The sequence below is a fragment of the Cucurbita pepo genome, chromosome LG08 (genome assembly GCF_002806865.2).
Source record: "Cucurbita pepo subsp. pepo cultivar mu-cu-16 chromosome LG08, ASM280686v2, whole genome shotgun sequence".
In the NCBI taxonomy this organism is placed as follows: domain Eukaryota; kingdom Viridiplantae; phylum Streptophyta; class Magnoliopsida; order Cucurbitales; family Cucurbitaceae; genus Cucurbita; species Cucurbita pepo.
The window spans coordinates 9,899,266-9,919,561 of record NC_036645.1 but is presented as its reverse complement, the minus strand read 5'-3'; the positions used below and the strand labels follow the sequence as shown (position 1 = coordinate 9,919,561).

Sequence of the window (20,296 nt, the reverse complement as noted above, 5' to 3'; positions counted from 1 at the left end):
AAATTTGTATATAAATATATTAGTTTTATTAATATTATTATTTTTTATGGTGGGGGCAGCATCTTCTCTTACTTCTTCTTCGTCTTCTTCGGCGACGGTCGCCGACGTCCTCCTTCTTCCTCATCGTCTTCTTTGGTAAAGGTTACCAACGCCGTCCGCCGTCGTCCTGGCCAGCTGCTTTTCGCCCTTCTCGCCGGTCACTACGGAAAGCTATCCAAAGCTTCGTTCTTCAACGGAAGAGCAGATAGAAGCATCTCCGTCTGAAAGTGACCGGGGATGAGGGCGGCCACAACCAGCTTGGCCGGAAAGAGAAAGAAGAAGAAGAAGGAGAAGCCACCTCGCAATTTTTTTTATTAAATTAATATGCTTGCCAATTAATAATTAATTAAAATTTATTTTTAAGAATATATATATATATATATATATATATATATATTTTAGATATAAAAAAATGCATATTTGGTCGACACTGAGGACTTCATCTATGCTGTGAGATTGGGTGGCGGCGGCGGCGGCAAACGGAGGTGATTCCTGTATTCCATCCACTCTAATCTCATCCTTAATTTCAATCGCATCTGAAATCCTAGGGTTTTATCTGAAAGTTAATCCATCTTGAATCGGAATTGCGAAAGATGTGGACGTTCACAGCGAGTTTTCAGCAATGTCCGACCTCCTCCATTCCTTTCATTGCCATTTCCTCGCCTTCTTATTCATCTTCTTCGTATTCTCGCCTCTGTTCGAAGCCGCCGACGCTTATTTGCTCTGCCGTACAGTCTCAGGTCGAGACTCTTACTGGAACCACACACGGGAGGATCTCCGATAGAACTGAGATTCGATTTGGGTTGCCTAGTAAAGGTCGCATGGCAACCGATACCCTAGACCTTCTCAAGGTACATTCTTCTTCACCTTTTTTTTTTTTTTTCTTTTTGGGATTTTTCCACTTGTTTGACACTCTTTTTTCTCTCCAGGACTGTCAATTGTCTGTAAAACAAGTCAATCCTCGTCAGTATGTTGCAAATATTCCGCAGGTACTTGCTAACGAATGAGCTTCGGTTTTAGCAATCAATCTATGTGAAGAATTCTGCATATGTTCTTGTGTATTCATTTTATTTACACATTCATTCTGTTCTCTAACAGTTATCGGCCTTGGAAGTCTGGTTTCAAAGGCCTAAAGACATTGTTCGGAAATTGTTATCTGGAGATCTGGACCTCGGCATCGTGGGTCTTGATACAGCAAGCGAGTATGGGCAAGTATGGGTCTCAGTATATAACCAATTCCCCTTTCCCCAACTTTTGAATCGGTTCTTTTTTCATTACTTGGAGTGAATTTTGCTTGGCCTTTTGCTTCTGATTGTTATTTTCTTCCATAGGGTAGTGAAGATCTTATCGTTGTTCATGAGGCCCTTGAATATGGTGATTGCCGATTGTCGCTTGCTGTAAGTTTTTTTTTCCCTTGATATCATCCACGATGATTTTTTTATGTCATGACACTGCCATCCTTTCAAACTAGATACCCAAATACGGCATTTTCGAGAATATAAATTCAATCCGGGATCTAGCTCAGATGCCCCAATGGACCGAGGAGAAGCCACTTCGAGTTGCTACTGGCTTTACTTATGTATGGTGTTTTTATTCATTATTCATCACATCATTGCTTCTTTTTCTTGAAAGTAAAAGATTGTTTCAGTTGGGGTTTGAATGAATTACTAATTGGATAAGTTCAATGATGTTCTTTTTCATAGCTTGGCCCCAAATTTCTTAAAGAAAATGGGTTGGAACACGTCAGTTTTTCAACGGCTGATGGAGCATTAGAAGCTGCCCCTGCGGTAATAGTTCTTGACGAAATGTAGAGTTTTTGTCTTGAGTTGGTTGCTGGTTTTCACACTGCTTGTATTCTGCTAATGTCAGATTCAATGCATTGACTGATGCTATTGCGAGTGACCAAACCTTGAAATTTCCTTGTAGCATTTAGTTAAGTTTTTGTAGTAGTTCCTTTTTGGATAAAGTAACCATTTACTTTAGCATGTCATCACTATAACCATTTACTTTAGCATGTCATCACTATAACAATTTACGTGAACATTGTCGTCACTATAACCGTTTACTTGAAGCATGTTACTATTGTAAGCTACATACATACATATCGGAGTGAAAACAACTACAAGAAAAATGCTTTGAAACAAGCTATTAAAGATAGTAATTGTTTTAGTTGTTCCAAGAACATGTATCATGCGTGTCTCAAGTAACTGACATTTTTCTTATGCAAGTTTGTCTTGTGAAATAGGGTCTATGTTGGGCAAACTTTCAGTTGTCTGGAAACATAATTAGTACTAAAATGTAACCTCTGAAAACTATTTCAAGCAGGGATGAAAATGCGTTGTCCCATTTACTATACTTTATCCCCTTGTTTGCAGCTAGGAAAGATTAATTAGGTCAAAACTTCTTGCTGCTAATGTAAGAATTAAGATGTAAGATACTAAGATAGATAACGTCGATTCCCTGATAAAACTTGTCGGATCCATGATTGAAGGAGACATGGCAATCTGGACAACCTTCACTGCTTAGTTGTACTCCACTATACTTACAGAACCATGTTTTCCCCTTTGAAATGCAGATGGGGATAGCTGATGCTATTTTGGACCTTGTTAGTAGCGGGATTACTCTGAAAGAAAACAATTTGAAAGAAATTGAAGGTGGTGTAGTTTTGGAAAGCCAGGTGAACTTCTTTATTGGATTCTGTCCTTTAGTCTTGTAAAACTGATTTTTTTTATATCAGATGCTTTCTTACTGCAAAGATAATGTTTTCTAGGCTGTTCTTCTTGCCAGCCGAAAGTCCTTGCTTCAAAGAAAAGGTGCTTTAGACACAACCCATGAAATTCTTGAAAGACTGGAGGCACATCTAAGGGCTGTTGGTCAGTTCACGGTGAGTTGTTGTCTGGTTTGTGATCAATATTCCTTTTCCTTCTGAGCTTGATATTATCATGCTCTAACTGGCAGGTGACTGCAAATATAAGAGGAAGTAGTGCACAAGAAGTCGCAGAGCGCGTTTTAAGTCAACCATCATTGTCTGGGTTGCAGGTGGAAGCAATTCTTTCATAACACCACAATAGAAAAGGGGGAAAAAGAATAATTCTTTAGAAAGTGAACGTACATTTTTGCGTAGCATGTTTTCTTATTTACATTTTGGTAAATACAGGGCCCTACTGTGAGTCCAGTTTTCTGCAAACGTGATGGGAAGGTGGTAGCTGATTACTATGCCATTGTCATATGTGTCCCCAAAAATTTCCTCTACAAGTCGGTTCAGCAGCTGAGAGCAGTAAGCCATTAGCTTTTGTCTTTTACAATTATAATCCCCAACTTACAAAAACAATGTTCTTAACTTCATCTCTTCCGTCCTTTAATCCCATTATCAACTGGCTTGCCACACACACACACGACACTATTTATAGTTTCTCACGTGGAACCATTTGGTGCAGATTGGAGGAAGTGGGGTTCTAGTATCTCCTCTGACATACATTTTTGACGAAGAAACTCCCAGATGGAATAATCTTCTCAAAGAACTTGGGCTGTAGTCATTACTACCAGTCATGTAATGCATGAGATGAGAGCGAGTTTATAAAAGGTATCCTATCCTGTTTCTAGTGACCTTAGCAAGAGTACTTCCACTTCCTCTTCCACTTCATCTTCCTCCGACATATCCATCAAACTTGAGTTATTTATGTGTGAATCCTGAACCAGGTTCTCTAAGCAGCTTTTGTGTCATTCGTATTCTCGTAAACGTTTTGCGCATTCATCCTTGGCCGTCTCAAATGTATTGTTCTGTTTTGTTTCTTGATTCTATTATTCGTATTATCTGTTTTTTCTTTCTTTCTCAAGGATGGGAGGGAGGAAGATTTGGTTATTTGAAATGGTATTTTCAATATTCATCCTCTTACTTGAATTTGATATCTCACAAACACATGAAAATGTGTCTATATATATTTTAAAGAAGTCAGAGCTCTTTCGAGTTTCGAGTTTCAAGTTCTAAATATCTGAATTAGAGGAATATTAGTATATTGCTAATTTCAATGGCCTAATTGGATCGAGACCGAAATATATACATATCAAACAACAAAAATATGTCATTCCTTGTAAAAAATAGAACGCATACAACATAATCGTTTACGTTGAATATACAACCCTCAGCCTACTAGCAAATGAAAACGAAGATGGTAGGGCGACGACACTCACAGATAAACTTCTAGAGGACCAAATGAAAGAATTGGCTGCCTGGTTTTGTAAACTACAACCTCTGAACATTACATAGCAGCAACAATGACCAAAGAGATACATATAGATGAAAAAGAAAAAAAAAAAAAATCACTCTTCAGGCAGCAGCACAATTGAATGGCAATAACTATTGATATGTTCATCAATGGCATATATCAAAATGGCAACAGATTTTCGGGCCCGACCAAGAGACACGAGTACAACCATAATTTCTTTCACGTGAAAGTCGAAAACAAAATAGATGGGGAAATGTAGATATGACCTCGATTCATTCGCTAGAACAAATCGGCTTTCTTCTTGTGCATGTCTTGCTTCCATTTTGGCAACTTGTAGAATGCCTCTTTTGTTGTTCCAAATATAGTTTGGAACTCTTCATCAGACAGATAGGCCTAAGACAACATGCCCAAACTGTTGGCACAACCAAACGAAAATATACATATTAACTCAGTAAGAAAACAATACAAAGCGTACCTCTCTCTTTTTGAGGTCGATTCCAGTTACCGGATTATCAGATTTGGCCTTCAGTCGATCGTAACCGAAAACAGACAAACTTTTGTCACTGCCATTCTCCTCCTGCAGGCTTTCTTGATTTACATCTGCATCGTCGGGATTGTTTCCCGATGCAGGCGTGGTTTCCCCTGGTTCCTTAAGTTCCAAGACTTCTTCAGGACTCTCTATTTGTTGTATGACATCATCATGTTTTTCTTCAGCTGTCATTGTTTAATGCCACCATATTTAGTCCTTCCATATTCAACTTTACTAATCTAAGAGAAAAGAATGGTAAAAGTGTTGTTGCCTGGGATGTTACTCTCTGGAGGGGGACTGCCATCAGATGAATCATTGGCGCTTTTCTTTTCAGCAGTAAGAACAGAAGAAAGAGCAGCTACTGCTGCTGCCCTTTGTGAGCCCTTCCCCCTGCCCGATACTCTCGAAGCAGAAGTCGTCTTTTCAGGCGACGACTTAAAAGCCGAGGTCAAGGCAGCTAGAGCTTCAGCTCTTTGTCTAGGACCACTTCCAGGGCTGGATCCATTGGACTTGTCCGGACTCTGCTAAGGAAACAAATATATAGTTTATCAACATTGACAACAACAAAAAACTTAGGTAGTACATAACAAGTGTGGTGTGACATTTACCAAATGGGTGGATTTATCTGCAGATGGTTTAAATGCAGACGATAAAGCAGCTAAAGCCGAAGCTCTCTGAGTCGGTCCTCCTCCTTGGTTTCCATTGGACTTTTCCTATCTCAACAAGAGTATCAAATTTCAGTCACCTTGCTATCTAATGAACAGATAGTCACAACATTTTGCACCAGAATCGACATATCTCGTAAGGTCTTATATTCGTCATAAGCTCGTTATCAAGAACAGGAACTTCTTTTAAGTAGAAGTTAGAGGAAGTTGATTTACCTCCACAATATGTCCAAGCCCAAAGAGTAAAGTCACCTTCTTTTGGAACGAGTTCCCTTGAACCTGCAAGAACCGAACGAAAATGATCATATCTGAAAAACGTACTTATCAACAGCATAACATATATTATATATAGGATTAAGCAAAAGCCGAGTGAACATAGTTTGAGCACGTACAAGAGCCTTAGTATTATCCCACGAAAAGTATGTCGTGAAGAAGCATGGCTCGTTTCCTTCAGAGACTTTATATAACGGCACGTTAGGAGGCAATCCCTCTAGAGATGCAGCCATCTCCACATATTTCTGGAGGAAAAAAATGGAAGTAATAAGAAAGAAAGCAAATTATTTAGAGAAGTGTAACACAATATAGTCCTGCGACTCGTACCTGACCAATTTCCCAAGCATTTTGCTTTTCTTTGGGGTCGACAGATTGACCGATCCAAATAAACACTTCGGCTTGAGTATCAAGTATCAAGACGTCCTCCGTCAACAGATCATCTTGAGAGAAGTTGTAAATTTCCTCTACCTGCACATGGTAAATATAAGATCATAACACTGCATCTGGTTAACTTCTACATTAACAAGGAATTCAAATATTCACCTGGAACTTTCCTGTAAGGGCAAATGCACCAATATTGAAGCAGTCAAAACAAACAGTCAGCAACGGTAACAGTTGAATACCGAACGAGATAATTTTACGTAACTTAGAAGAGAACATATGTCACCTCTACTGGTCGAAATCGCGTACAAGTGGGGGTCCCTGACGATTTCCTGAGATGCTTTTTTACTGTTGTAACTTTGTTTCCCTCCAAGTGCAAACCAGAAGGTTGAACTCTCTGTTCCTTCCTTGGCATGTTTCAAAGTAACTCCTGGCTGTATCAGGAAGAAAATAAATAGAAGTTTGAACAATTTAGCTCAAGTTAGCTCAGGTTCTGAGATCTCAAAGTTTCGGCGTGCTACATGCACAGGAAACTCGTATCCATCAATATATATATATATATATATATATATATATGAGACCTTACCTTTAGAAACTCTGCAACTTTTGCAGCTAACTGTTGCTGATCGAATGTACTTTGGTTTCCATGCCATGAAAAAACAGAAGAGCCAGATTGCAGGACAAAACACTCGGTCGAGTTCAAAGAGGTCGCAACCTGATTTACAAATGCATATGGTTTATGCACACACAAATATTCCAAAACCTCAAGAAGGCAGATTAAGACGTTCAAAAAGGCATAAATCGCACGTAACAGAAAGAAAAAAAACACCAGAAACATACACCATCAACTTGCACTGCTTTATTGTTGTGAACGGATGTTTGCGATATCCGAATAAGAGCAACAGAATCGACCGTGTAGGTTTCATCTGTCAGAGCTTTATCTGCTATGAGTTTCTTGTAACCAGAGCTCAAGCCACCCTACAGCAGAATTCATCAGAAACTTGTAAAACTATGACGTGATTCGACTTATGAAAGAGATGAAGTTAAGAAATAAGGTTTTTAGAAGACTACCCACCTTGAGAACCACCATAGGTTGAAAGAGGGCAATGAACTGAGGTGGTTCTTTGCCTTGGAATATGCGACCCTGCAAGAAAATACATGATAAGGAAACTCTCAAAGGTAGAGACTATTTTAGTATCTATATTGTATGCTTTTGCTACCTGAACAGGTCTCCCTTTCAGCGAGTTGGACATTGTATTAGTCAACCGCATAGCCATCTTCTGATCTTCCTGAGGTTTTAAATATATAGAGAATGGTTTGATAGCTATAGATTAACGAACACGTATTTGTAACTACAAATGCATATAAATATGTTACGACTGTAACGACCCAAGCCTACCGCTAGCAGATATTGTCCTCTTTGGACTTTCCCTTCTAGGCTTCCTCTCAAGAGGACAATATCTGCTAGCGGTGGGATTCGATTGTGACAAAGACATTGAAATCTGAGGTTAATGACGAAACATCCCCACACTTGCCATATGGTTACAAGCACTTATTTCTCTATAGGAAACAAGACCAACAGGAAATTAAGAACATAGCAGATAAAGCTCTGGTTATGTTTGTGCGTGTGTGTGCGTGTGTGCGTATTTGGCAAGTACACCACCATAATAGAAGTCACGCACCGCGTAGGTTACAATAGTTAAATTTTTGTCAAAATAATTCCGAGATGATAACTGACCTCAATGCTGTCCTTTCCAAACCAAGAACACAAGAAATAATCTTCTTTCCTCTCACCGGAGTGGTAGGTGTAAAGAATGATGTAGCAGTCTCCGCTATAAAATTTACCGATATCCTCCACGAGCAATGGAGTTTTGGCACTGCCATTGATTCGCCATACCTGGAGAATGAAAACCATCAAGAACCCAGTTGAACAATCAAACTAATCTAGCCATTTCAAGCAACCAAAACCGAGTATCATTCAAACCTCCATTTTTCCACCTCCCTCCAGCAATGGTGGAACTTCTTCATTCACAGGTGCACTTTTTGTTAATCCCTTCAGACCAAGACCTTGTTGCTTCAATAGAGCTGTTTGTAGAACAAGTACCATATTAAACAATACTTGTAAAGCAAAAGGAAAACCAAACTCATTTGATCCAATTAGATGAAGTAACTACCAGCTACTTTTCCCCGTCCTTCCTCAGCACCTGTAGTCACCGATCCAACTGGCCAGGACCCGAAGTTGGACTTAAAAGAGTGCGTTTCATAACCTTGGATAACCCGTGTCACACGTGTTGACTTTGGCCTACACTGGCTGGCAATAAACTCCTGAAAATAAAGTATTGTTTTGATACGTCCCATACATAACTTTAATTACTCGAAATTTTGGCACAGTGGCGTACCTCGGCTACTTGAATCGCTGCTTTTCGCTCTTCTACTTGCGTCACTCTTCCAACCCAAACGAATACTTCAGCACCACAGTCCAACAGATAGCACTTGTTATTTTCCAGTAAGGATTTTGATAGCTCGCCATCGACAACTTTTACTTCTCCACCATCGATGCTACAGAAACCGTTGAGAGAAGTTAGAAATACGTGCCTCCGTGTATAAGAAAGATTCTTATAAATATTAAACCGAACAGGAAGAGAAAAAATCTTTGGAGGAATGCTGGAAACAAATATCATCTAATAGTAATCAAGGAATGCCAACAGATACCTGTGAAGCTTAGCAAGAGCGGGTTCTGGAATGATATCGTCTTCACTAGCAACTTTCTTTCCAATGGGTGCAAAGCCACCAAATAGGACCCAAAATTCGCCCGAGTCAGACTCAGTATCCAACTTCCCATCATCTAGTACATTCAAAAGGACGTCGACTCAACGCATTGCAATGTGGAAACATAATTGAAAACACCAAGGATTGACTATAAACAGGGGGAGGGTCAGAACAATTAGTGTATCTTCTGCTCTTACCAACAATAGCAACATCGCACTTCCCCTCATGATTTCTATCCTTCAAGAACTGAACCACTTCCAAAGCTTTTGCCCTCTCCTGGATATTGGAATTTGCACCATTGAACTGAAATATCTTGCTCTCTGTGTCTAAGATGAACACATCATCGTGATTCAACGATGAACGAGCGAAAGGAACCTGGATAAACCAAATGCAAAAATAATTGTCAGTAACTCCATGTCTCTGGAAGAAACACTGTTGAATACACTGAAAAGAAAAGTTGCCTGTTTCATTCGGACAACTCGCTTTCCTCTACAGATATACAACTGTGTTTCAAATTTTTCTTCCTCGGGTTTCTTAAATCCAGATGCAACGCCTCCCTCCAATGGTATGATACAAGGTTTGAAGTACGACAAAAACTTTTCTGATTCGTGCCCTTGGATTTCTCTGTGTTGCACTGCTCGTCCTCCAAGCGATGCATCGAGCTCCACAGTTTTAATAGCTGCAGTTCCTGCTTCATCCTAATGTAAAACCAAAACAAAAAGTATGATTCACTTTCATTTCTCAATGAGGACAGAGAGGAAAATGAAATAGGCAGAGAAAGAACACCTGACTAGTATCTCTTCCAATCCAAAAGTGTATATCATAGAGGTAAGAACCACCTTTGCCTTGTGTTGTCTGCATAAAAAGTAAAGAGCTTGTAAAACAACATTCTGAAAGTTCCTCTCCTAAACAAATTAAACAAACATCTGAGCTCAAAAACAAAACGAATGTCGATCCTCAGCTCATGTCTCCAAACATCAGACGAGCATTATATGTCCTGTTCGGAACATTCAAGTTGTCTTTTTGCTGATAGAATTATTGCGACACGCCCGCATTAAAGACGAGAAAAACTAAAAAAGAAATACCTGCAATATTATGTAACTATCCCCCATGTAAAATTTCCCATAGTCGGACTTTTGCAACGGAACAGGCTGAAAGTTTTCAATCCGCCAGATTTCTGTCCCACTAAGAGAAATTAAGTTGAACATCTTAAAGTTTTGAGACATAATCTATATATATATAGATGAATCAATCAAGAATTTCATCACATACAAGCAACTAAAGCTCTAATCTCAAATGAATTACAGAAATTTTCTAACTTTTCTAAGGATACACTCTCTGTCCAACTGCCTGAAATGCAGGATCCAAGGCTTTGGCAGAGGTAGACATTGGAAAATATTTCTCTGCTACTGTCTCCTTAGCTGCTAGAGAAACTAACAGTTTTTAAATTAATGTATCTGATGTCGGATATGCCACGAGAACTCACTGCAAGAAGAGCGAAAACGAAGCGTGTCAAACAGAGTGATAAATCAGTGGAAACCCCAGCATAGGAACAAGAACATGAGAGATACATGAACAGAATTTAAATTTCGAAGCAGTCGATATAAACGATGCAGTCTAGTTGAACGCTCGTTAATCGAAATGTTATATCATAATGATCTTTAAGATTAAGCCAGCTGCTGGAATCCAGAGCTCAGATGAGGAAGAACAATCCAGAACACAAATCTCTCTATTAGTCCAAAGGATGAACAATTCCACCATTACAAACATCACAAACCTTACAAGTAAACAATCTTGTAATGTTGATTAATACCACATTCTATCCCGCCCAATTATCTCCTATAATGAGTGAATAAAGAACAAATTACAATGCTCAAGATCCTCCATACCAATTACCACAGATCATATTCAATATCCTTGAACATTGTAATTAAAGAGTGATCTAAGAAGAGTGATAATGTTAAGCCATCATCTCGCAGTAACAATTCGCCAAATCACAAGATTTTCCCCAAAATGGTGGCTGAACTACACAACACACAGTAAGAACACATCCAAACGATATACACCAAGTCCAAAACACTTCCTAATCACCATTGATTAAAAAAGAAACAAAATGGGGAAGTCCCATGAACCAATCAGATCAAATCATCGATTGAATCTAGACCAGATATGTACAACAAGAACAGGGACAAACAATCAAACCCAGAACGAAAAAACCAAAAAACACCCAGATCAAAAAGAAAAATCACATGGGTTAACGATCAAAGACAAGATCAACGAAAAACGCAGCGCAATGGAATGGATTCAGCTGATCCGAAAACAGCAAAACAGCTGCCTGCCCGGAGATCTCTCGCAGCCTCTGCAAATGAAGAGTGGAGGGAAGAGAAATTATTAGGAAATAGAAGAAAGTGGAATGGTGGAAGGACGAGGGCGCAGAGCTGGCAATAAAGAATGATATAGAAGATAGTTGGGAAAAAGAAAAGTGGGAATTATTGCTGTATGTGTCTGTTTTTTCTTTTCTCTCTTCTCTCTCTACAACTTTTCAGCCTTTTGAGATTGGTATTCAGGCGAGTGAGAGAGATATCAAAGTTGGGCTGGGTCCGACCGGTTGACAAGCTCGTTTATTCAAGGGAAGGGATCTGTGGACGGTGGCACCGCCCAAATTGGGCTCTGTTTTTTCTTCAACACCTTTTTTCACGATTTGTCCAGTTTAGCAATCCCTCAATTCAATTTCAACAATTGGGTTTGAAAGTTCTTGGGAATGAAGATTGAAAAGACAAAGCTTTGACAAAACCCATCATTCAAATGGTAAGAATCTGAAGCTAATTCAAAGTATGAACTCGTTATGCAGGGTTTTGTGTTATACTATGTTAAGTTGACTTCCAATTTTACTTCAAAGTCATGCTTAAAAGAACTGTTTAGAGAGACAGTTGACAAATCTCTTTACAGATAAGGCTCATAATATTAATAGTAAATTCGATTGAAAAGGACTGAAAAGTTATTTTTATTCCATATTATATTAATCACATTAAATAATCTCTTCAACTTACAAAAAAATTAGTATCCCAACGACGAGGAAGACCACTGTTGTTGGTCAAAATTGATTTACATGGTCTGTTTCTCTCGACATGATTTGTACACCATATGAAATCTCCATGTGGCTCAAGTATACCCCTAGTTGGTATTGTCCGTTTTAGTATATTACGTATCGTCATCAGCCTCACGATTTTAAAACGTGTCTACTAAGGAGAGATTTTCATACTCTTATAAGAAATGTTTTATTCCCTTCTTCAACCGATATATGACCTCACGATCCACCCCTAGTAGACGCGTGGTTGGAGAGAGGAATGAAACATTTCTTATAAGGATGTGGAAACTTCTTTACAGTAGACACGTTTTAAAATCGTAAGCCTGACAGCGATACTTAAAGAAAGCAGACAATATTTACTAGCAGTGGGTTTTCCCAGCATCTCCTGACACATAATCTCATTACTTACTTTTAGCTTCGACGAGTGCAAACTATCCTCACAAACCAGCACTATTCCAACATGTTTTATCCTCACTTACATGCATCTTACGAAAATTTTCAAGAGATCACCCATCATAAAATTACTCAGGCAAAACACACTTAACCGTGAAATTTTTATGATCAAGCTACATAAAAGGAAAGTGCACCTTGTTCGTATGTACAGTGATTTTCAATTCTTTCAAGTCTTTCTTAGTCATCATTCTATCTTTAAGATCGCTCGTATGGTCTTAGTCATATCCTCCTTCTTTGTCATAATATGTTTCACCTTTCGAGTTAGAGAGGCGTAAGAACAAGGAGGGAAAGGGAAGAAGACAAGATGGGCATTGCAGCCTAAAAAACAAACAACGAAACACAGATGGCAGAGAACCGCGGGTGAGGAACAGAGTCGGTTCAGGTTGTTCTACTCCTTCAATTAAATAAATGAAGAAAAGTGTATGTGTGTGTGTGTGTGTTCGAGTTCTAAGCCACTTCGTGGTTTTTAATATTAAAAAGTTAAGGCGTTGTGTGTGTGTGTTTTTGTTTGTTGCTATAATTTTAATACACAAAGCACTGCCTCTGATACCCATACGTCTCTTCTCTAACGTCATTGCTATTAAATTATTGCACCCTTTCTTACTTCCTTTCACTGTCTCGCCTTCCCATGCATGCTTTCACATGCACCAAACCCTACCTCACTTTTTCCTACCATTCAAGCTCATCGCTAAAAGATATTATCTATTGTGATTCGTTACGTATGACTGTTAGTCAAATAATTTTAAAACGTGCTTGCTAAAAAGAAGTTTTCACACCTTTATAAGAAATGCTTTGTTTCTCTTTTCAACCAACGTGTGATCTCACACTTCATTTTTATTATTATCATAGTTTGTTTTTTCTTTCGTTTTTTAACTTCTCTTTTTCATGTTAGGTCTTAGAGTTAATATTCAAAGCGAGTAAACAAGTGCATGAATAAATTGAAACGTTTAAGCGGGCACGTGGAGCTAAGAAATGTAAAGAAGTTTTAAATGTAGAGAGAGATGATTCAAGAAACAAAATGATTAAGCCTATGGTAGCAATAATGAATGTTCTGAATGAAATCTCTCTGCTTTCTACAACTAAATCTCTCTTATTTTGTAAGAAATCTTTAACAAACTACCAATTGTTCTCTACTTTTACCTTCAAAATTGATTATTTTAAGAACTTTTGATTGAAAGGAAAAGGGTAAAAAAAAAAAGTGTGAATATGCTATCTACATGGACGAGTGGCACGATCGAAGTCCCACGATTGGAGTATTGTGTGATGTAGCAAAAACGAGAGGAAGAAAGAATTCGAGATGAGCCTGCATAGTATTGAGTCGTTGGTCAGTAAAGGTTGATAGAGCCTCATGTACATCATCAGGTCCGGCAATTAAGGTGAGTGGTGTTGCAACCAAATGTTGGATTGTGGTGGAGTTATGGCAAATGGAAGAGGTTGGACATGGTGTACGAAAGATGAATTGACAATTCAATCTTACTTTACCTTCTGAGATATATCATTCATATCCAAAAGTGGGGAAAAAACTAAAGAATGTTGTCCCTTCCAATTACCATGGATACTCTTTGTCCTCCCTACGAGTATCAATAACGAAATGACAAAGAGAAGTACACAAATCGTTTGGACCTATAATGAACAAGGTACATAATCGTCGAACAAGTTCATACTCAAACTTCAATGATTCGACTTTTCTTTCCAACAGATCTTTTGACTTTTGTAACCAATATATGTAAGATTAAATGTATTACCAGGAATTGAAGCTGCAAATCGATTGGATTCGATTCAAACAAGTTAATGATTTATGTGATGTCCCACCTTGGTTGGGGAGGAGAACAAACCACCATTTATAAGGGTGTGGAAATCTTTTAAAGCCTTGAGGGTGAGCCCGAGAGGGAAAGCTCAAAGAGGACAATATCTGCTAGCGGTGGATCTGGGTCGTTACTAATGGTATCAGAGCCAGACACCGGACAATGTGCCAGCCTTCTCGCTGTTCCTCGAAGGGGGGTATACACAAGGCGGTGTGCCAGTAAGAACGCTGGCCCTAAAGGGGGGTGGATTTAGGGGCGGTTCCACATCGATTGGAGGAAGAAAAGAGAGCGAGCGAGGACGCTGGGCCCCGAAGGGGGGTGTGGACCCTTTATAAGGGTGTGGAAACCTTCCCCTAGCAGACGCGTTTTAAAGCCTTGAGGGGAAGCCCGAAACTGGAAGCCCAAAGAAGACAATATCTGCTAGCAGTGGATCTGGATCGTTACAATTTAGAAGGTAGGAAGAGGTTTGTTGATTCTTAATGATATTACCCACTTGAACTTAATAGAGGGTGGCTAGCTTAGGGTAGACAAATAATCCAGCTACTACTGCCTTTATCAACGACCAAAGGGATTATGTTTATTGACTTAGGTTTCCTGTTCCCTGTCGTTTATCAACTCCATAATATATGTATATATACTTTATTATTATCCGTTTAAACTCGATTTAGTAGATACTATTTCTGACTTATATAATCTATAATCGGTGACTCTACATCCATCACTTTCGTGTACTTTGAGTTCTTAGACATGCATCACTTTTCATGCCGTCAAATCTTATAAAGAAAAATGAAACATATTTCAATATTTTATGAACGTTATAAACATACATATGCATGGAGTTCCACATACGAAATATCGGGTTAATGACACGATGCAGCATATAAGAACTCTACAAGCTATAAACCCCGTTTCAAAATCCTTCGCAAAACCAACCACGAAGATCTCTAGAAAAAGAGGATTAAGCACCAAACATGAATAGAATCATCGACCACGAGCCCATCAGTAACAATCGCACAAGTCTAAGGATCGAATTAGAGTCACTACACCTATTGTTGTTCGTCGTTCATGTCGAGGGTAATTAAACAGAAGAAAAAGGAAGATAATTACGAAATCTTTTCGTTCATCTTTTTAAGCTCGAGACGAAAATAACGGAGTAATTGGTATAGAAAAGAATATATAATTAATTAAAAAGAGAGGGGTTGGAGTGTGAAAAGACAATTTTATGATGGAAGGAATCCAATATTAATTGTTAAAATCAAGAATATTGTTGGGAAGTATAAGTGCATAGATTATTAATTTTACCAATATTCACCTTCCCTCCATAAATATCTATTCCAATCCCTATCCCTATCCATATATATTTCCTCATCTCTAGGTTTTTAAGCGCAGAACTGGAAGAACAAACACAACATTTTTATACTCCAACAAAAAAAAAAGAAAAAAAAAAGGAATTTTTATTTTTATTTTTATTTTTCGTGTTTTGTAATGGAAAATCACGGCGATGACCCAAACAGTCCAAATCTCAGCTCCGACAGGGCGGAGCCGGTGAGATCACGGTGGACGCCGAAGCCGGAGCAGATTCTGATTTTGGAGTCCATTTTCAACAGTGGAATGGTTAATCCACCCAAGGATGAGACCGTTAGAATTAGAAAGCTGCTTGAGAAATTTGGCTCTGTCGGAGATGCCAATGTTTTCTACTGGTTTCAAAACCGCCGCTCTCGGTCTCGCCGCCGCCAACGCCAGCTGCAGGCAGCTGCAACCCACCAAGGTGGCAGTGCAATTCATTATGACAGTGGTTGTAGCGGTGGCAGTGTCATGAATTTTGCTCCTTCCTCTTCTTACCTTGGAGAAGGAGGCTCCTCCTCCTCCGGCGGCGGCGGCGGCGGTTTTTCGATGACCGATCACATGGGTATCTCTGAAATTGATCAGCCGATGGTTGTAACCCCCTCGTTTTGCCCTTCAGCAACCTCGAATTTAGAGTTCCAATCAGGTATGGGTATGCATGTTGGTTCAAACCCTCATTTTATTTCACCAAAATATCCAAAAAAAACACCAAAAAAAGGGTTTTTGATGAAGACCCAATAATCAAAATGGATGGAATATAGTAAATTTAGCAACTTTTTTTGATTCAGCTTTTTGAAGAGAGTTCCAATGAATTGTTCTCCTTTTGATGATGATGTGACAGTTCTTTCTTGAGCTGCAATTTTTTTAACACTAATAACATAAAAAAACGTTTGCTTTGAATTATTTGAATTGATTCACGGGTTTGAGCATTAAATTTTGTGTAAAAATGTTTGATTTTGAAGGTTATATTATAATATTCATAAATGGAGTTCCGACAGAAGTGCCAAAAGGAGCGGTGGACATGAAGGCAATGTTTGGGGATGACACAGTGTTGGTTCACTCCTCAGGACTCCCAGTTCTTACCAATGAATTTGGAATATCACTGCACAGTTTGCAGCATGGTGAAACCTACTTTCTGGTAATTATTCTCTCTCTTTCTCTGTTTTTGAGCCTCTTAAACTTTCTATCTTCCTTCTATAATTCAAACAAACACATAATCTAAGACAATTTGCTTTGAAATTAGTACTAATCTCTTGGATTAACCCATGGAATTAGCTTAGGAGGGTTTTGGTGGAATGGTTAGTAAGTTAATTAAGATGTGTGATCCTTTGGATTAGTGCTAGAGAGTTTGATGATGAACCTAAACATTTGACTACTCTTAAAAAGATGAACAAAACACGCCATAATTTGATGTAAATTTATGCCAATCAACCCAAATAATGCCCTAAATTTAGGACTAAATGTATTAATTCACTAGGAATCTTCTCCTAGAGACAATATAAAATGATATCACTTGAAATTTTCAATTCATTGAAATAGATTAAAAACGGATAGACGATTAATCCTAATCTTTCATAGATCTAACTCAATTTAAAGATTGTGTCATAACCCATCATTTTGTTTAGCTCAACAATTTTGAAGGCAAGAAATCGAACCTTCAACTTCCTTGTGAAGTGTATAATCATCGTGGTTGAAATGACATGTCATATGATCATCATAGTAGCTGTTCTTTAATTTGTATGCCAAATTCAATGGACTAACAAACCACAAAACACAAAAACAAAGGGTGATGATGATGATGATATTAAGGTTAAGATTAATTGTGTGGAATCTTGGTCGCGCAGGTTTCAAGGCCGACATGAGTTAGGAAAGAAACCAGCTGCAGCAGCAACAACAACAGCGCCTACCAACAAGAAAATTAAAAACAGCTCTCAGATTTTCAAATGATTCGTCTTTTTTTGTAAGCTTTGTAGTGTTTGGTTTGGTTTGATTTCTTGTTTTTTTTAATGTTCTCCGGGAAATTGGATCTAAAAGAACATAACTTTATGATAAAGCTTTATAGCTACCATACCCATTTCGTTATTTATATACATAAATATGTCTATCTCTTTTGGTTGCTATGCTTTATGTTATGGGACACCATTCCTTCCCTTCTTTCAAAACCCTAAAACAACTCTTTTCATCAAAGGAATGGTACCATTTTTTGCAAAAGCTTATGCCTACTTTCTTAGTTTTCGGCATGCAAAAGCTTTTACCTCCGAATTAAAATTTATAACGTATAACGATTAACGGTTATTTGGTCAACTCAATTCTACTGTTACACGTAGATAAAGTGTTTATTTTAGAAAGATTATTCAATTGTTGTAACTATCGTGAGTCATTGTCATTAAATGCATACTCAATGTGAACTTAGCTCAAAGGTTTGAATTTTGAGCTTAAAATAAAAACATTGGCTCACCTATTTGTGTGCTCTAGGATCACTCCACGCCCGGTTAGCCATCAACTTTGTTGCCCTATACGACTATGGCACAATATGAAGAGAAAAGACTAGCCTCATGAACATTGTCTCTCAAAACGATGATGAAACGTTCAATATTCTTGACTTTAGTGTCGACTAAATTTGCCTTCCCTTAAATTGTGACTAAAGGACTAGCCCATTATTAGTATCGATGAACTTCTCCAAGAACTTCGACAACAAGATGTGCATCATCGTCTACTACGCATCTCACCTTCTGGTCTTTAGGGCAATTCTAGTATATTATCGAGTACCTAGATAACCAGTAAAAGGGTAAGTGTCCCACACATTCAAATCCTTTCGATACCTCCCTCCAAGTGTTATGCTCCCAATATCCAAAGCTAACTATTGCATAGACGAGGGTCTACAGTGGGTATCCCACCATGGTTTCGAGTTCAAGACATGACTATAAACTATTTGTTCAAAGAAAAACGTAAAAATCTTCATATTTGTAGATCGAGAAAACATCGTTTACTTTAAATTAAAGTTGATATAAACATAGTTTTGGTTTTAGAAAAGAAAAATCTAATACCAATAAAAATGTTGTGATTCAGTCATACATCATGAATCTTCCTCTTTTCAATATTGAGACAATCATCCAAATGCTTCCATCTTTCTATGAACTATATATTTCATCCATCCATCTCTATTAGTGTTTATGATGTAATTAAAAAAAGAGTATCCACTCATACATAAAAAAAACAATATAACATCATATCATATTATTAAATTGGAATATTTCGATTAAAGAGAGAGAATATAAATAATGTTGGAAGTTGATGAAAAACTGCATGGCAATGGATTAGGGAAGCTTCAAAAAACGATGCAACCACCTTGGACTTTGCCTACCGACAAATACAACCATTCTCTATCTGACGGATGTTTGTTCATGATGTTTTTTTTATTTTTTTTTTTTTATAGATTTTCTCTTTCTAATTCACCCCTCAAACAATCTCGAACTAAGTATTCTTGGTAAGAGTGTGGAAATCTTTCCTTATCATGTGCGTTTTAAAACTGTGAAGCTGACGACGATGCGTAACAGGCCAAAGTGAATAATGTCCGCTGGTGGTGGGCTTGAGCTGTTACAAATCGAGCGGTGTGTTAACGAAAATACTGATTTGGAATAATTCCAACAAAAATACTCAATTTTTTAAAATCTATTATTAATTTCTAAATTAGTTTATATGATTTTGGACTTTGTTGGGCATGGGCCTTGAAAGCATTTATGTGGGCTCTAGATGCGTTAATTGGGCTGGATTTGGGCTTTGAAGTGTCTACTAAGAGACCAAATATTGGCCCATGACCACGTTCTTATCCCTTTCATGGGCTCCCATTTTCACCTAAATCAGACTGCAAATCACTAAGCCAACTGCGAACCGAACTGGACCGTTTCTTCCTCGCGTAACCTCATGCTCCCAGGAACCCTAGTTTCATTTTTTGCATGGCTGAAATCAGGTGAACGACAATGCTACCCAACCGTCACCTACATCCAATGGTGGTCCGTCGCCTCACGGAACGTCAAACTTGATCACAATCTACCTCCTTCGGGACCAGTTGTTTACTTCTCCAATTGACGTGAGACACCCCAATCCACTTTCTTCGGGGGCCCGCGTCCTTGCTGGCACACCATTTCGTGTCCAACCCTCTTCGAGGCTTAGTCTCCTGTTGGCACATCGCCGGATATGTAACCCTGATATCAATAGTTGAAAGACAAGAATTTGGATAAATGGTAGTAATTCAACACAATGCCTTGCTTAGGACAAGAGTGAATTCTCAATGATAACAACTCAACTTTCTAAAACCCTAGTGTGAGGTCTCATATCGGTTGGAGAGAGGAAACACATTTTAAAACCGTGAGATTGATGACAACACGTAACATGCCAAAACGGACAATATAAGCTAGTAGTGGGCTTAGGCTATTACACTTGGACTAATCCGAGCTCATTACCCTATGCATACTTTTATCACTTAAAGCGAAAAATGAAAACATACACCGTGAGAAACTCATACATTCTCATAGAAAACAAACAAAACTTTGTACCATCAAGAGATTATGCCTACTACCTAAAATGAAACTAAGGAGAGTGTGTAAGTTTTCAAGTTTAGCTCGGATCAACCAGGGTGGCGTCGACTAACCCTAATCCATTGCTATAACTCACGACACTCGACTTTCAAAAGAAGTAGATAGCTCTCGTTAGCTATTACCCCT

General features: G+C 38.4%; 3 protein-coding genes across 5 annotated transcripts; 2 read left to right on the top strand and 1 right to left on the bottom strand.

The window, feature by feature from the left end:
- The first annotated feature begins 421 nt into the window (after nt 1–421).
- LOC111799687 (ATP phosphoribosyltransferase 1, chloroplastic-like) lies at nt 422–3,940 on the top strand. Of its 2 annotated transcripts, none has more exons than XM_023683125.1 (12): nt 422–524; nt 603–890; nt 969–1,028; nt 1,138–1,251; nt 1,371–1,436; nt 1,511–1,618; nt 1,743–1,826; nt 2,615–2,716; nt 2,810–2,923; nt 2,998–3,078; nt 3,197–3,316; nt 3,477–3,940. In XM_023683125.1, exons 2-12 carry the CDS (start codon nt 633–635, stop codon nt 3,570–3,572), a joined length of 1,203 nt encoding a protein of 400 aa, XP_023538893.1. In that variant the 5' UTR covers nt 422–524; nt 603–632; the 3' UTR covers nt 3,573–3,940. The 2 variants fall into 2 exon arrangements, with proteins under 2 accessions (XP_023538893.1, XP_023538895.1); XM_023683127.1 differs by having other exon boundaries at nt 431–524; nt 774–890.
- A 155-nt stretch (nt 3,941–4,095) lies between these two features.
- LOC111799686 (villin-3-like) lies at nt 4,096–11,688 on the bottom strand. Of its 2 annotated transcripts, none has more exons than XM_023683123.1 (24): nt 11,132–11,688; nt 10,216–10,367; nt 9,968–10,067; nt 9,669–9,737; nt 9,344–9,580; nt 9,080–9,257; nt 8,826–8,958; nt 8,513–8,672; nt 8,288–8,438; nt 8,098–8,198; nt 7,852–8,010; nt 7,334–7,402; nt 7,189–7,257; nt 6,954–7,091; nt 6,700–6,828; nt 6,400–6,547; nt 6,276–6,286; nt 6,060–6,200; nt 5,852–5,977; nt 5,676–5,738; nt 5,403–5,507; nt 5,066–5,318; nt 4,741–4,979; nt 4,096–4,658 (listed from the first exon to the last, which is right to left on the bottom strand). In XM_023683123.1, exons 2-24 carry the CDS (start codon nt 10,269–10,271, stop codon nt 4,545–4,547), a joined length of 2,949 nt encoding a protein of 982 aa, XP_023538891.1. In that variant the 5' UTR covers nt 10,272–10,367; nt 11,132–11,688; the 3' UTR covers nt 4,096–4,544. The 2 variants fall into 2 exon arrangements, with proteins under 2 accessions (XP_023538891.1, XP_023538892.1); XM_023683124.1 differs by having other exon boundaries at nt 5,066–5,315; nt 11,132–11,687.
- Nucleotides 11,689–15,713: 4,025 nt separating this feature from the next.
- Nucleotides 15,714–17,582, top strand: LOC111801157 (WUSCHEL-related homeobox 11-like). Its single transcript, XM_023685152.1, has 3 exons — nt 15,714–16,218; nt 16,535–16,710; nt 17,417–17,582. The coding sequence occupies exons 1-3, from the start codon at nt 15,714–15,716 to the stop codon at nt 17,432–17,434; spliced, it is 699 nt and encodes a 232-aa protein (XP_023540920.1). The 3' UTR covers nt 17,435–17,582.
- The last annotated feature ends 2,714 nt before the right edge of the window (nt 17,583–20,296 follow it).

Coding starts and splice junctions, on each gene's coding strand:
- LOC111799687 (XM_023683125.1), top strand. CDS start 633: ATGTGGACGTTCACAGCGAGTTTTCAGCAATGTCCGACCTCCTCCATT. Junction 1,029..1,137: donor ATGTTGCAAATATTCCGCAG/GTACTTGCTAAC, acceptor GTTCTCTAACAG/TTATCGGCCTTGGAAGTCTG. Junction 1,437..1,510: donor ATTGCCGATTGTCGCTTGCT/GTAAGTTTTTTT, acceptor CTTTCAAACTAG/ATACCCAAATACGGCATTTT.
- LOC111799686 (XM_023683123.1), bottom strand. CDS start 10,271: ATGTCTACCTCTGCCAAAGCCTTGGATCCTGCATTTCAGGCAGTTGGA. Junction 8,673..8,825: donor GCTCTTGCTAAGCTTCACAG/GTATCTGTTGGC, acceptor CGGTTTCTGTAG/CATCGATGGTGGAGAAGTAA. Junction 5,739..5,851: donor GGGATAATACTAAGGCTCTT/GTACGTGCTCAA, acceptor CGGTTCTTGCAG/GTTCAAGGGAACTCGTTCCA.
- LOC111801157 (XM_023685152.1), top strand. CDS start 15,714: ATGGAAAATCACGGCGATGACCCAAACAGTCCAAATCTCAGCTCCGAC. Junction 16,219..16,534: donor GAATTTAGAGTTCCAATCAG/GTATGGGTATGC, acceptor TTGATTTTGAAG/GTTATATTATAATATTCATA.